This window comes from Dendropsophus ebraccatus, chromosome 10, assembly GCF_027789765.1.
Source record: "Dendropsophus ebraccatus isolate aDenEbr1 chromosome 10, aDenEbr1.pat, whole genome shotgun sequence".
In the NCBI taxonomy this organism is placed as follows: domain Eukaryota; kingdom Metazoa; phylum Chordata; class Amphibia; order Anura; family Hylidae; genus Dendropsophus; species Dendropsophus ebraccatus.
In genome coordinates, this window is record NC_091463.1 from 32,923,974 (window position 1) to 32,940,865 (window position 16,892).

The following is a 16,892-nucleotide window of genomic DNA, read 5'->3' on the forward strand; positions in this document are numbered from 1 at the left end:
GGCACGGCGATCGGACCGTGCCCGCTAATACCGGCGGTCCCGGGCTACAAGCGGCACCCGGGATCGCCGCGCGGCCCCGCTCTGAACGTCCTTAACGGCATCAGGGCGTAAATATACACCCTATGTCGTTAAGGGGTTAAGGGTTACTCCGAATTATCTTTTTTCTTTCAAAATAACTTGTCAGAAAGTTATAGAGATTTGTAAATTATTTGTAAAATAATCTCTAGTCTTACAGTACTTATCAGCTGCTGTATGTCGCGCAGGAAATGGTGTATTTTTTCCAGTGTGACACAGTGCTCTCTGCTGCCACCTATGTCCATGTTGGGAAATTTCCAGAACAGGAGCAAATTTCCATAGAAAACCTCTTCTGCTCTGGACAGTTCCTGACATAAACAGAGGTGGCAGCAGAGAACACTGTATCACACTGGAAGGAATACACCACTCCGTACAAGACATACAGCAGCTAATAAGTACTGAAAGACTGGAGATTTCGAAATAGAAGTAGATTACAAATCTATGTAACTTTCTTAAACCAGTTGATTTGAAAGAAAAGAAAATCGAAATTGGATAATGGAGGGTCCTCACATTTAACCTTCTGTTAGTGTTATACCTTTGTTGACCTTTGTGACCTGTATTTTTTCTATGGAGCAGCAGGTAGAGGCTGATAGCACAGGATGATTCTGATGTCTTCTCTTTTACTTTACAGAGGTAACAGCAGTGGACAAAAAATGAGAGAATGGACTTAATATCATAAAGGAGGAGAAGAGGATAATATTTGTACCCTACAAAATTAGTGACATCACCAAATACAGGCAAAAAAAGATGGAGAAGGATGATATTCTGATAGAGGAAACAACAATGAAATTTGATTGCGAGCCGTGGACATCTGGAGAGGAGCATAAAAGATCCAATAAAATCAGAGGGGTCCGCTCCTGGTGGAGGAAGAGAAAAAGGCCAAAGCAGAGGAAGAAAAAAATGCAGAGAAGGGCCCGTACATGGCTGTGCTGCCGATAACACCAGGCCGGCCAGCCACCGATGCCGCAGAGACAACACCTGACCACCTAGAAACCTGCCTGCCCCCAGGACCCAAATCTTATTCCAAATAACCATCAGGCACCCTCTCTCCTCTGCCAAACCTTCTCTCACAAGCACCTGAGTAACCGCCAGTATTTGTTGTATTGCACTAAACTGCAGTAAAAGGCGAAACCAGAGAAAAAAGTTGCAGGAAAGAGCATGTACATGGCTGTACTGACAAGAGAAGGGCACGTACATGGCTGTGCTGCCGATAACATCATGCCGGCCAGCCAACGATGCCGCAGAGAGATCACCTGACCACCCAGAAACCTGTCTGTCCCTAGGACCCAGGTCTTATTCCAAATAAACATCAGGCACCCTCTCTCCTCTGCAAAACCTTCTCTCACAAGCACTTTGTCTCTACCTCAACCACAACCACCTGAGTAACCGCCAGCATTTGTTGTATTGCACTAAACTGTATTTTTTTTTACCAAATACACCTGTATTGCACTGAGTTTCTATGAATAAACTGTTCTACTTTTCAAGTGTTGGATTCTGGCCTATTTTTGCACACCAGCACCTATACCCACCTACACTTGGGCTAAACCTGTCTCTGCTGGCGGGGCCCCTAACTGTCCGAGTGTGTCCTACACCGCTCCAGGCTACTGTGATAAGTGCCCAAGTGACCCTAGACCCACTCAGTTACCACACTATCGTACCAGCTGACCCAGCAGTTTATCACTGCAGCTTCTTTATAGCCCACACATAGCAAAGGTTCCTGTGTAGCCCCCACGTTGCACAGGCCCCTTTGTAAGGAGGGTTATTCTGAGATCAAGTTGCTGATGAACTCCATGTGACTAACACTCCCAACATTACAAAGAAGCTACAATGTTGCAGATAAAGCCTGTCAGGGTATTGTTTACATCAGCTGTCTTAGAAGGGAGGGGGAAGAGGGGGAGAAAGCTCACACACAAAGCAGCAGCTCAAAACTGGGGGAAGGACAATGAATAGATAATAAAAAGTACGGAATGAACTGTTAGTCTCACCATGGGCAACGACATATGAAGAGTTATGTTTGAAAGGAGCATGCCTTTAAAGCCTTTAGCATTCCTGCAGTGGATTTTCATACCGCCGCAAGAATGTAGTGCCATAGCCTTGTAAAACATAACTATTAAGAATATACATATTGATAGTGTTTTGCATAGTCATAAAAACCCTTCCCTCCCGTAGACTTCTATGTAGTGTGGGAGAGGAGGCGCGGGAACCAGGTAGTTGGTTATGAGGTGCAATGCCTGCTGGGGGATTGTGCTTTGTGTGTGGGGGGGAGGTTGGGTCGATACAGATTCACTTTAGGTAAACCCCCATCGGTGTAAGATTGTACGAAATTCATCAAGGTGCTCACACTTCTTAATAAAGTCAGATACATCTGAGACTATCAGTGCTGCAGCCTCTGAAATCTCATATTTCTCAGCAGTCATAGATTTCCACTACAATTTCAGGTGTTAAAGGGGTACTCCAAGTTGAGGTAAAAAAAAATGAAACTTCTGCAGAAGCATAAAGCATTACTTATCTATTTATCCCAGTTTTGAAACTACCAAAAATCCATTTGTTTTGGGGGGAGTTTGTTCTGTATTGTGTTTCTGTACTTCCTGGTTGAGCAGTTCCCAGAATGCAGTACTGGTTCCAGAATGCAATGCTTTCCCTCAGCTTTTCATCACAGTCCTCCACCCTTCCCATTCCCCGCCCAAATCTGTTGCAGAACACCTAGGCTGTGTTCACACATTGCAGTTTCATAGTGTTCCTGAATTTGCAGTACTTTATCATTTCACTGTGGTCCCACTCACACAGCACACTGTATTCTCTACCTGTAACACCACACAGCACACAGTTACTACCTGTAACACCACACAGCACGCTGTATTCTCTACCTGTAACACCACACAGCACACTGTATTCTCTACCTGTAACACCACACAGCACACTGTATTCTCTACCTGTAACACCACACAGCACGCTCTATTCTCTACCTGTAACACCACACAGCACACTGTATTCTCTACCTGTAACACCGCACAGCACGCTGTATTCTCTACCTGTAACACCACACAGCACACTGTATTCTCTACCTGTAACACCACACAGCACACTGTATTCTCTACCTGTAACACCACACAGCACACTGTATTCTCTACCTGTACCACCACACAGCACTGTATTCTCTACCTGTAAAACCACACAGCACACTGTATTCTCTATCCATAACACCACACAGCACTGTATTCTCTACCTGTAACACCACACAGCACACTGTATTCTCTACCTGTAACACCACACAGCACGCTGTATTCTCGACCTGTAACACCACACAGCACGCTGTATTCTCTACCTATAACACCACACAGCACGCTGTATTCTCTACGTGTAACACCACACCACACGCTGTATTCTCTACCTGTAACACCACACAGCACGCTGTATTCTCGACCTGTAACACCACACAGCACGCTGTATTCTCTACCTGTAACACCACACAGCACGCTGTATTCTCTACCTGTAACACCACACAGCAATGTATTCTCTACCTGTAACACCACACAGCACACTGTATTCTCTACCTGTTACACCACACAGCAATGTATTCTCTACCTGTAACACCACACAGCACGCTGTATTCTCTACCTGTTACACCACACAGCACACTGTATTCTCTACCTGTAACGCCACACAGCACACTGTATTCTCTACCTGTAACACCACACAGCACGCTGTATTCTCTACCTGTAACACCACACAGCACACTGTATTCTCTATCTGTAACACCACACAGCACGCTGTATTCTCTACCTGTAACACCACACAGCACGCTGTATTCTCTACCTGTAACACCACACAGCACGCTGTATTCTCTACCTGTAACACCACACAGCACGCTGTATTCTCTTCCTGTAACACCACACAGCACACTGTATTCTCTACCTGTAACACCACACAGCACGCTGTATTCTCTACCTGTAACACCACACAGCACTCTGTATTCTCTACCTGTAACACCACACAGCACACTGTATTCTCTACCTGTAACACCACACAGCGCACTGTATTCTCTACCTGTAACACCACACAGCGCACTGTATTCTCTACCTGTAACACCACACAGCGCACTGTATTCTCTACCTGTAACACCACACAGCACACTGTATTCTCTACCTGTAACACCACACAGCACACTGTATTCTCTACCTGTAATGCTGATATTGGAATAAAGTAAAGAACTTAATTGAATTTAATTTTTTCTTTCTTTCCACGCACATATTATTATCAAGCATCTTTTTTCTTTGAGGTTGAGCCCCACAATAAGGACTTTATCTCATATTATCTTACATGGAATATACTGTTTATGCCTCATTTGTTGTGCAGGTGGGATTGGCAGTGTCGGCTCTGATTCTCTCTGCCGTTTAGCATCATTTACTTGTGTTACTGCATCATATTTGTGAATACACTGGGGTACTGCAATGAAGCTCCAACGTCTGTGAACATAGCCCTAATTTCACTGCACAATCAGCGAAATTACAGCACCTGCTTCTGGCAGGTCACAGATGGTGAATCACACAGGGGATTGGGGGATCCAGCCAAGCCTGCTGTGAGATCACGCCTTGACCCCTGTCTGCATCATCATTCTGTTCAGTGACGTGCTGTAAACTACAGGATTATATTATCACCTATCAGCTTCCCAATCTCTCCTCCAATCTTTAGGTATTATGGTATGCTGCTAGCTCAGTGGGACCAGGAGAGCAGTGATATACAGTAGTGTTTGAGTCTATCTGCTTTGGGTAGATTCACTACTATGTCTTGTGTAATGCAGTCGGACATTACTCTCCTGTGTGTAAGGGGTAATACAAATGTCCACAGAATTCTGTCTGTGCACGGACAGTGTTCTACAGACTTGTGCATTAGCCCTTAGAGCTGATGGAGAAAAGAACATAAAGGCTACAGCTGCATCTTATGATAATGTATAGTGGAAGTTATGGGGCAGAAGATGCACTGTGATCAGACTGCATCCCCTATGAAACATGAAGGAATCAAGTTTCCTACCTATTTATGATATAATATTATATGTCAGGAAACAGACAAGGGGTAGTGGCAATTATTACCTTGCTTTAGTGAGAAATTCATTTTTCTGGATGTACCTTGCCGCAGAGCAAAGTGAGTTTAAAGCGATTTGTACATTCGCTTTAAATATTGCCCATGAATAGAACGGCGCCGACACGGCCTGGGCTGAAGCAGGTCACGAAACCCCCTCCCCTCTGTGACATTGCTCCATTAGAATCATTGGAGCCCTGTTATAGAGGGGAGGGGGTTTCCTCCCACTGGTGGTGGGTTGGCCCGCCTCTAGTGCTTCAGCCCAGATTGGTGCTCAGTAATAGACTGGCACTGTGCACAGTTCAAAATGAAAGGACCGCGGCACGGCTCCCTCGCGCCAGTGCCATTCTATTCATGTGCAACACTTAGAGCGAATGTACATTATGTTTTTCCTTAGGAAAAATCATTGTAACTTTGATAGCTAAAAGGATCCGATTCCAATTGAAAACTTCTCGTGGAAAACTACTGGGCCATGGCCCCATCCCGCAGATCTGATCTGTTTACTGCTCTATGAAAAAGTTGGAACCAGCTTGATGTAGAATATTGTTTATCCTTGCTGTCCAGGTCTCAAAGAATTCAGACATCATAATAGCCTGAGGAGAAGCGGCAAAGTACTAGCTGGGATTTGTTATTGTTGATGATTCCATAGCCTTTTCCTCTTAGGGTGACTTTACACAGAGATTACACAGAGAGATTTATCTGACAAATTTTGAAGCCAAAGCCAGGAACAGACCATAAACAGAGAAAAGGTCATAAAGGAAAGACTGAGATTTCTCTTCTTTTCAAATCCATTTCTGGTTTCGACTTCGAAAAATCAATAATTTTTCTATTTTTAATCAAGATTTTATTTTATGGCCATATTGCTGAGCTTTATTCTAAGTTGACCTCATCTTGCTTTGTATGGTACTACGGAAAACTTGTTACTGACACAACAAAACAAACAACAATATATATATAAATGTATATATCTTTTGTAAACCAATACATTTTATTACCTGGATGCAAAGTAAAAGGCAACACGAATGAATACATTTGAAATTATACACAAATTCTCATCATCATCGTCGTCATCCTCAGATCTGAAGAACAGTCCTGGAGTATGCAATATTCTCCTTGCTAGCATAAGGACACCCTTAAGTAGGCTGGGAAGAAGTGGTCTTCTTCATAATTGAAAGCTTATGAATAAACAGCGATTGAAAGCATCATCATAGCACCAGGCTCCAATGTTTCCAATAGTAACTGAGATCCGTGTGTCTTGTAATTACATAGTACAACATCCAGATATACATGTATATATATATATTTATAATGTATATATTTATAAGATACCTTACTGTACAGTGATGCGGATTAACAAGTAGTATAGTGTGATGGCACAGTTGTAATCCACAGCTATTTGAACAGTGCTTTTTTATACAGTTAGCCAGATCCATGGAGCAATGTTGCCTGTTGTGAAACTATCTGGTTTAAGGGGTGAAAATTTTGGGGAAACACAAATCCCATTTCTCAAGGGCTGCAAAAAAGTCTGGGCCGCATTTACAGAACATCCTTCATAGGTTCTATCTCTGCCCTAATACATACATTTATGCCGTATACAAATGTACGGCAAACATAATGTATAAATATAATAATAAATCCTGTTCATGACATGACCCATGAACCTGCTTTAGCTTCAGGCCTTAGGTTTTCATAAAAGTGCTCATTCTTTTAGAAAGTAATAATGTTTAGCTGTAGCTGTGTAAGATGAGTATAACGTTCCGTTAACAATGTGTTTTTGATGTTAGAATCTCCTTAACCTTTAACACAAATTTATTAAAGGGATTGTCCTGATTAGGATATATGAAAGAGGACACCCTCCCTCTATTAGCCTAAGGTGCAGCAGCAAAGAGCAGTTGCTTCTCTAGCAGACTCAATGCAACTATGCATTGGGTGGCATGTAATGCTGCAGTGATATTGGCTGGAACAGTTAGGTTTAAAGCGGTTATCCCCAAATCATAACTTATCAACAATCCACAGTACCTGATTGGTGGGGGTTTGTCTGCTGGGATCACCGATCACTAGAAGGTAGGTCCCCTTGTTTCCCAAAGACTTATCGCTTGTCGTTTAATCGTTAGCTGTATTTACATCAGCAGATAATCTCTAAATTTCAATCACTATCATGAAGAACCAGTCAGTAAGGACTATCCATTGGAGACAAAGCCAGGAAGGACTATCCATTGGAGACAAAGCCAGGAAGGGCTATCCATTGGAGACACAGTTGAAACAGCAGCTGCAGAGGATCAGGCTGATGAGTATGCTCTATATTGTTTAGCCAGCCAGAACCTTTTAGAAAATATTTCTATCACTGGACATCCCCTTACTGTGTTACTGTGGTCATTGAGTAATTTCGATATGTCCTCACCACCTACATAGTAGACCTATCAAGGACTGATATAAAAAAAATGAAAGTCTTCCTATAGTTTATCAAAAGTTCCCTACATGGCTGGCATTATTGATGCTTGTATCAAGCGCCACTTCTTAGAAGAATGACGAGCAGTGCTATTGTATTTTCTCAGGTTTTCATTCTTTATAGTCCATATGCGTACATTAAACTAGCTGTGCATCTTATATACAAGCTCCATGGACTTTGTACACAGTCATGATGTCACAAGGACTTTATCTCAGACTTATGATTGTCAATTCACAGATGGTAGAATATTCACATTGCCATCTTAGTAAATGATTCTGTGAAAGCGCTTATGTCATGGCTCAGGTGTAGGCCAAATGTAAGAAGATACAGTGACTTGCAATACATCACAATAGTCGATGACTAGCTGGCAGTATCTACATGTACATTAACACCACCGGTATACAGTAGTTGTACAAACTCTTACACTAAATAGTTAAATTTGCGTCTGAGAAAGGTTGCAGAATATAGCCCACACATATTCCCTTTACATGACTGTATTAGATTAAAAGGCCACTAAATCTAGGATAGAGATTGAGCCACCAAGGTGTGACATATGCCAGTATTTAAAGGACCACTACCAATGAAAGATTAATCCAGTAGAAATAAAAAGCGTAATGGTTACATTCATAGATACATATGTAAGGGATCCCTTAACAATATGTTTGGCCCTTGCCACATACTGTAGCTCAAAAACCTTTCCGAAAAATAGTTTTTTGTCATTTTTCAATTTGCACTGTAAGTCTGATCTAGTGTGGGTAGATACATATGAAGCTATTGGTATTTTGGATATATACTGTACAATTTCAGAGCATTATGTTCTACTACTTGAACATAGTACAAAAAACAAATGGTTGCCAAGTCATAGCTCATGTTGGTTTCCAATCCCCCATCTTGGATGGAAGAGATAAATATAAAATGAAATATATACTACAAAATGCAAAGCTTATAGTAATTGCAAAACAATATCTGGATTCCATGCACATATTCCTGTACCTTCCAGGAAGGACTTGTGGTCGATGTCACATTATTATAACAAATGAAGTCTCACAACATGGCTTAGAAACTACTGTCCGTTTAGAGTATTCTAGATCACAATTCAGAGAGAGATACAGATTGGTTTCCTGTGAACATGTTCATCATATATCCCTTTAAGAAAATGGCCTAAAGCACTCCTCAGTTCATGCACTGTGCCAGGCCAGGTGTCTACAGATGGTAAGTAAATCCCTGGGTGACTTACAAGGATGTGGATTTGGCAAATATGTTTGTATGTAAGATTATGCCATGCTTGTTCTTCAAGCTTATGTGCAAGTTATCAGGGCAAAGTTTTTGGGTTGCCACTTTTCTCTATTTCTGGAGCAAACTCATTCATGACTCTTCTTGCCAAAGGATTGGTGGTTTTCAAAAGCTCAGCGGCTGAGGGGCGGCTGCCCAGGCTGCTCTTGCTGCCCTTCCTTTGGAGAAGAGCCTTAAAGTCTTCATTTTTGCTGGAAGTCCGACTTATGCTCAAGGTTCCATATGAAGAGTCACTATTTGAGCTTGAGGAATTCTTAACTGGCGACACTGAACTTTGTCTGCTCCCAAAGTCTCCAGAGTCTTTCCAACCCAGTAACTTCCTTTTTGACCTGAGAAAAAAAAAATATTACAGGTCAAGAGCCACTAGACAGCCTGGCATGACAAAATGTTTTGTTGTCTTGAAATGGGATACCTGAGGTTTTTTTTTTTTTAGTCAAGGCAGACCTTAAAGGAGAGCTCCGGGCAAATTTTATTTTTTAATATGTTATAACATAAGCAAACTTAGACAAATTCCTAAAGTACATTTATTATGGAAAATGCACATATAGGGCCACATGTATCATCCGGCGAACTGATGATTTTCGGCGGAAAGTGCCGATTTGCGTATTTTTTTATTCGCAAATGGCCGATTTGCGAATAAAATATTCGCAAATCGGCACTTTCCGCCGAGTACGCCAGGGGGCGGAAAGGGGCGTGTAGTGGGCGGAACGGAGGGCGCGATTTACCATCTGTTAAGCCCAAATGTACGCCGAAAACCTACTCCAGTCCTCAGCTGGCGTAGGTTTTCGGGGGTGCGCACCGGCGCGCACAGGATTTATGTAGAGGCAGTCCGCCTCTACATAAATCTCTGTAGCGCCGGAGCTGCGGGGGCATTTATAAGTCCGGCGTAATAAACGCCGGACTTAATAAATGCCACCCATAGTGCTATTTCCCTCAATTTACTAGATCAGACAGGCTTCAATTTCTCTAAAAGAACGTGACATCACGACCCAGTCGATATACCTGAAGGGTATGTAGAAGTATAGAAGTAGAAGTCTATGTAGAAGTCTATGTAGAAAGTACATGTAGTGGAATCATCTTTGTCTCCCCACCCCTGTGCTACCTGGTGCCTATGTGCTCATCTTCCTCCCTACCGCACTGCCCGTTGCCGTGCAGGGGGGTGAGCGCTCCTTATCTGCCACTTACCCGCTGCATGACACCGGGCAGCATGGGGAGGGAGGGAGATGCATGGGAAGGGTGGGAGGGAGTATTAGGAGCGCATGAGCACTGGGGGACGGAGGGATGGGGATGATTCCACTACATATACTTTCTACCTAAACTTCTACATAGACTTCTACTTCTATTCTTCTACATATCCTGCGCCCCCTGCAGGACCCATCAGGTATATTAACCGGGTCGTGACCACATTTTTTTTAGAAAATTGAAGCCTGTCTGATGCATTAAATTGAGGGAAATAGCCTTTGCATATGAAATAACATATTTAAAAATAGATTTTGCTGGATTTCTTCTTTAAGTTTTTCTCTCTCTCTGCTCAGTCACAAAGTAGGGAATAAATAGGCACTGCAATGGTTGGCTTCCACTAGATCTTCCTGTGACTAGTTCCACAGATAACTTACAATAACCAACTGCCGGGTGTCGACAGCCAGTTTTAGCCACTTTAGCCTGTTTTTATAACCAGGCCCAGCCTGAAGCCCTGTACTGTTCATTGTGCAGTGAGAAACTTGTGCAATCATACTTTTACTGACTAACTGAAATGGTCTTCTGGATAAGACTTAAAGAGTAAATGTAGGTAGAAACCCTGGTAGCAGTGGCGGAACTACCGCAGTAGCAGCCGTAGCTGCTGCTACGGGGCCCGGCACAACAAGGGGCCCGGCAGGGGCTGCCTGAGTGAGGGGAACGGGTATTTGTGTCGAAGCCAGGGCATCACAGAAGAGAGAGCAAGAGAGGGGGAAATAAAACACGGATGCACCCTCTCTCTCTCTGTCCCGGTCACTGAGAAGAAGCCCTGACAGGAGACTCCTCTCCTCCTGCAGCAGCAGATAGAGGCCGCTCTCCTGTCTGGCCTGTCAGCTGCCTGCACGGAGGAGCATGATATCCTCCGACCCCCAGCCCTCTCCTGCCGGACCTCAGGCATGACAGCTCCTTCCCCCTTCGGTAAGTATATACTGTCACCTATAAGGTGTGTGTGGTTGGGGAGGGGGGATGTTGTATGGTGGCTGCCATGTTGCATAAGTTTGTGTGTGTGTGTGTGTGGGCGGGGGGGAGGGACTACAACTCCCAGTGTGGTCTGTCTTCTGTCTGTACCCCCATCCTCCTCACAGACTAAATGGAGACACAGATTGCACAGACAGATCACACTGGGAGTTGTAGTCCCACACTGTCAATATACAAAGCTACCCTGTGACTGCAGCTCCTGTAGGACTGTATTATAGTCACCCTACATACAGTCATAGAATAATTTGAATTGTCCCATTTTTCCTTGCAGTGCCAGCCAGGATATATACATGCAGTACTATGTGTGTATATATATATATATATATATATACACTGGCGGAACTACCGCTGTAGCAGCCATAGCTGCTGCTACGGGGCCCCGCCGCATCAGGGGGCCCGTGACGCGGGTCCCGTGCTCCTCCTGACCCGGCGACTCCTTTCCCCAACCATAGGGAAAAGGAGTCACTGGGTCAGGAGGAGCACTGGACCGACCGACAGCGCTCCTGTCAGTCCCCCGTCTGATGCGCGGCTGCCGGGGGTGTCGCGTCCTATCCCCGGCAGCGCGCGTATCATAGAGCTCTCTGTGTGCCGGAAGTCGCGGCCGCAGCACAAGCCCACAGAGAGCTCTATGATACGCGCGCTGTCGGGGATAGGACGCGACACCCCCGGCAGCCGCGCATCAGATGGGGGACTGACAGGAAAAAGGCTCGACGGGGGAGCGCGTTGTAAGGTGAGTTTTTTTTTTTTTTTTTTTAAACCTGCTTTCCGGGGGGGGGGGGGAGGAGAGAGAAGGGGGCATCTATAAGGGGGATGGGGAGAAGAGGGCATCTATAAGGAAGGGGGGGGAGAGGAGGGCATCTATAAGGAAGGGGGGGTGAGGAGGGCATCTATAAGGAAGGGGGGGAGAGGGAGACATCTATAAGGAAGAGGGGGATAGGAGGGCATCTATAAGGAAGGGGGGAGAGGGGGACATCTATAAGGAATGGGGGGAGAGGAGGGCATCTATAAGGAAGGGGGGGAGAGGGAGACATCTATAAGGAAGGGGGGAGAGTAGGGCATCTATAAGGAAGGGGGGGATAGGAGGGCATCTATAAGGAAGGGGGGAGAGGGGGACATCTATAAGGAAGGGGGGAGAGGGAGACATCTATAAGGAAGGGGGGAGAGGAGGGCATCTATAAGGGAGAGGAGGGCATCTATAAGGAAGGGGGGGATAGGAGGGCATCTATAAGGAAGGGGGGATAGGGAGACATCTATAAGGAAGGGGGGAGAGGGGGACATCTATAAGGAAGGGGGGGAGAGGGAGACATCTATAAGGAAGGGGGGAGAGGAGGGCATCTATAAGGAAGGGGGGGATAGGAGGGCATCTATAAGGAAGGGGGGAGAGGGGGACATCTATAAGGAAGGGGGGAGAGGGAGACATCTATAAGGAAGGGGGGAGAGGAGGGCATCTATAAGGGAGAGGAGGGCATCTATAAGGAAGGGGGGATAGGAGGGCATCTATAAGGAAGGGGGGGGGATAGGGAGACATCTATAAGGAAGGGGGGAGAGGGGGACATCTATAAGGAAGGGGGGAGAGGGGGACATCTATAAGGAAGGGGGGGAGAGGGGGACATCTATAAGGAAGGGGGGAGAGGGAGACATCTATAAGGGAGGGAGAAGGGGGCATCTATAAGGAAGAGGGGAGAGGGGGACATCTATAAGGAAGGGGGGAGAGGGGGACATCTATAAGGAAGGGGGGAGAGGAGGGCATCTATAAGGAAGGGGGGAGAGGGGGACATCTATAAGGAAGGGGGGAGAGGGGGACATCTATAAGGAAGGGGGGGGAGAGGAGGGCATCTATAAGGAAGGGGGGAGAGGGGGACATCTATTAGGAAGGGGGGAGAGGGGGACATCTATAAGGAAGGGGGGAGAGGGGGACATCTATAAGGAAGGGGGGGAGAGGAGGGCATCTATAAGGAAGGGGGGAGAGGGGGACATCTATAAGGAAGGGGGGAGAGGGGGACATCTATAAGGGAGGGAGAAGGGGGCATCTATAAGGAAGGGGGGAGAGGGGGACATCTATAAGGAAGGGGGGAGAGGGGGACATCTATAAGGAAGGGGGGGAGAGGAGGGCATCTATAAGGAAGGGGGGAGAGGGAGACATCTATAAGGAAGGGGGCAGAGGGGGACATCTATAAGGAAGGGGGGGGGAGGGGGCATCTAAAAGGGAGGGAGAAGGGGGCATCTATAAGGGAGGGGGGAGAGAGGGCCATCTATAAGGAAGGGGGGAGAGGGGGACATCTATAAGGAAGGGGGGGAGAGGGACATCTATAAGGGGGGGGCAACATAGGGGGAGAGGGGGCCATCTATAAGGGGACAACATAGGGGAGAGGAGCACAACATAGGGGAGAGGGATATTATAAAGGGACAACATTTGGGGAGAGGGGAACATCTATAAAGGGACAATATAGGGGGAGAGGGGGCCATCTATAAGGGGGCAACATAGGGGACCATCTATTAGGGGAAAACATGGGGGGCATCTATAAGGGGGACAGCATGGGGGCTTCTATAAGGGGGGCAACATAAGGGGTCTATTTATAAGGAGGGGCGACAGAGAGGAGGGCCATATAATAAAATGGGATCACATAGAGTCAGCCTTCCCACTAAATGAGGGTGTAAAGGGGCCAATGCAGATGTGCAGTATAGAGAGATGAGGATGGTGCCAGTGTGAGGAGACTAATATGTTTTTCTGGCAGATTCTGTGGATTTGTGGCTCGGAGAAGGAGATGGAGGAGAATGAAATGAAAAGGGAAGAACTCCGATCAGAGAAGACGTCCCATGTAAGTCACCTGATATAACTGTACTGTAATTTATATGGTGTACAGGACCTGTGTAGAGCTGAGTGTGTTGATGGCATAGTGGTCGATCGAGAGGGGGCGGGCGGGGGGGGGGGCCCAATCAAAAGTTTGCTATGGGGCCCAGCCATTTCTAGTTACGCCCCTGTATATATATATATATATATATATATATATATATATATATTCACACATATATGTATAGTACTGCATGTATATATCCAGTCTGGCACTGCACGTGTGTATATATATATATATATATATATATATATATATATATGTGTGTGTATGTGTATGTATATATATATATATATATATAATTACATACACACGCGCATATACACACACGTGCAGTGCCAGACAGGATATATACATGCAGTACCAGGCGGGATATATATGTGCAGTACCAGTATACAAGTGAAGTGCCAAACAGGATATATACTGTATATGCTGTACCGGGCTGGATCTATCTACATATACACACACGTGCAGTGACAGACAGGATTTATAGTGCAGTACCAGGCTGTTATCCAGCATAGTATGGCGCTATTGTTCAGGTCTGGTATGGTGCTGTTACCTAGTCACAGTATGGCGGTATTGGTCAGGTCTGGAATGGTGCTATTATACAGTCACAGTATGGCGGTATTGTTCAGTTCTGTTATGGCGGTATTGTTCTGGTCTGGTATGGTGGTATTATCTAGTCACAGTATGGCGGTATTGGTCAGGTCTGGTATGGTGGTGTTATCCAGTCACAGTAAGGCAGTATTGGTCAGGTCTGGTATAGCGGTGTTATTATCCAGTCACAGTATGGTGGTATTGGTCAGGTCTGGTGTGGCGGTGTTATCCAGTCACAGTATGGTGGTATTGGTCAGGTCTGGTATGATGCCGTTACCCAGTCACAGTATAACGGTATTGGTCAGGTCTCGTATGGTGCTGTTACCCAGTCACAGTATGGTGGTACTGGTCAGGTCTGGTATGGTGCTGTTATATAGTCACAGTATGGCGGTATTGTTCAGTTCTGTTATGGCGTTATTGTTCAGGTCTGGTATGGTGGTATTATCTAGTCACAGTATGGTGGTATTGGTCAGGTCTGGTATGGTGGTATTATCCAGTCACAGTATGGTGGTATCAGGTCTGGTATGGCGGTGTTATCCAGTCACAGTATGGTGGTATTGGTCAGGTCTGGTATGGATGTGTTATACAGTCACAGTGTGGCGGTATTGGTAAGGTCTGGTGTGGTGGTGTTATACAGTCACAGTATGGCGGTATTGGTCAGGTCTGGTGGGGTGGTGTTATACAGTCACAGTATGGCAGTACTGTTCAGGTCTGGTATGGCAGTGTTATCCAGTCACTGTATGGCTGTATTGGTCAGGTCTGGTATGGATGTGTTATACAGTCACAGTATTGCGGTATTGTTCAGGTCTGGTATGGTGGTATTATCCAGTCACAGTATGGCGGTATTGTTCAGGTCTGGTATGGTGGTATTATCCAGTCACAGTATGGCGTTATTGTTCATTAGGTCTGGTATGGCTGTATATGTTAAATGTACATTGTCTGAAGCTTTTACCTACCAATCCTATGGCGAGAATCGCTACAGACAATATGCAGATCATTTAATGTGCAAACTTGTTTATATATATTTAGCATTTAAAAACCATGTAGAAAAAGAAAGATTCAGCCAATGTATGTGGCCGAAACCACACGTCCATTTCTTCCCCAGTAGCCGGGAAGTGGGGGGGGGCCCCCTTGGAAATTTCTAGTTACGCCCCTGCCTGGTAGGATTGGTAATTCCTGGGATCTATCTATTTTAGTGGGGTTCAAGCCTATACTGCCCAAGCCATCTACAGACTCCACACTTTCTTCTATACTTTGAACTAGACCCCTCCTCAAACGACAAAATATCCTACTCTCAGATAGAGAAAGGAATAGTGGCTGACTAGGCACATCGCACACTTTGTTGAACTTTCTAACCACCTATGGGTGTGTATTGCAGTAATAACATTAAAGTTACTTTCTCTTGCTTGTTACACAACAACCACTAGATGCCAGTAGAACACAGTAGGCACAATATACATTAGCTATATATAGGCATTACAAAGGAGAAGAGGGGGAGAAAGTATTAGTGTCCTTTTAGACCTACAGATTTGTTGTCCGCAGGGGCCACGAAGAGCGCTGCAAGATTGGCACTTGGCACATGGCACAACAAATCAAGCAGCCGGGCTGCACAACCAATCTTTGTATCACTACAGCTTGGGAAACTGACAACAGTCTTATGTATATATCTGTGCTGTCAGTTTCCAGATAACAAGCAGTCTATACTTACCACACTGCTTGTGATTATGGCATTTGGCTTCTCCAGTCCTCCGGCTGTAACTTCAGGCTGCTGCCTCCTCCAGAAGACAGTCATTCCGAAGGGATGGTGGCCTAATGATATAGCCAGCAACCAGAGGACTGGAGAAGCCAGATGTTGGATCACAAGCAGTGTGGTAAGTATAGACTGCTTGTTACCTGGAAACTGACAGCACAGATATTTACATATCCGTGCTGTTAGTTTCCCCTATATTTTTATTGGCTACTCAAACCCGTTTACACAGGGAGATAAGTGGCTGATAAAGATAAATTAAACAGATGATCAGACGATAATAGGTTTGCTCGGTGTTTGGTTGATGGCTGTCACGTTTCTAGCAACACTCCTGGCTGATTATTGGCCCTTGTAAAAGGCCATTTACACTATGCAACAACAACAAAGTGTGCACACTACTCCTAACAGCAAAGCTGATACCTGTGAATGACTGTAAATAAATCCTCTGTGGTCCGTGAACTCACAAACACCTCATCGTCATCTTCAATGATGGATTCTGCTGTTTTGCTTGATACACATTTGTTTTCCTCCGCCATTTCTATGTGATTTCCTATAGTACAAACATACAATGGGATCAGACAACAAC

The 16,892-nt window shown here is 45.2% G+C and overlaps 1 protein-coding gene across 2 annotated transcripts in view; it reads right to left on the reverse strand.

The window, feature by feature from the left end:
• Window positions 1–6,121: 6,121 nt before the first annotated feature.
• The window catches only part of NHSL2 (NHS like 2), a 135,994-nt gene continuing 125,223 nt past the window's right edge, over window positions 6,122–16,892 (reverse strand). For both annotated transcript variants that reach the window (XM_069986357.1, XM_069986358.1), the window contains exons 7-8: window positions 16,727–16,856; window positions 6,122–9,225 (exon numbers count right to left, since the gene is read on the reverse strand). In XM_069986357.1, coding sequence (XP_069842458.1) covers window positions 8,916–9,225; window positions 16,727–16,856 — 440 coding nt within the window. In that variant the 3' untranslated portion in view covers window positions 6,122–8,915. The remainder of the gene's footprint in view (window positions 9,226–16,726; window positions 16,857–16,892) is intronic.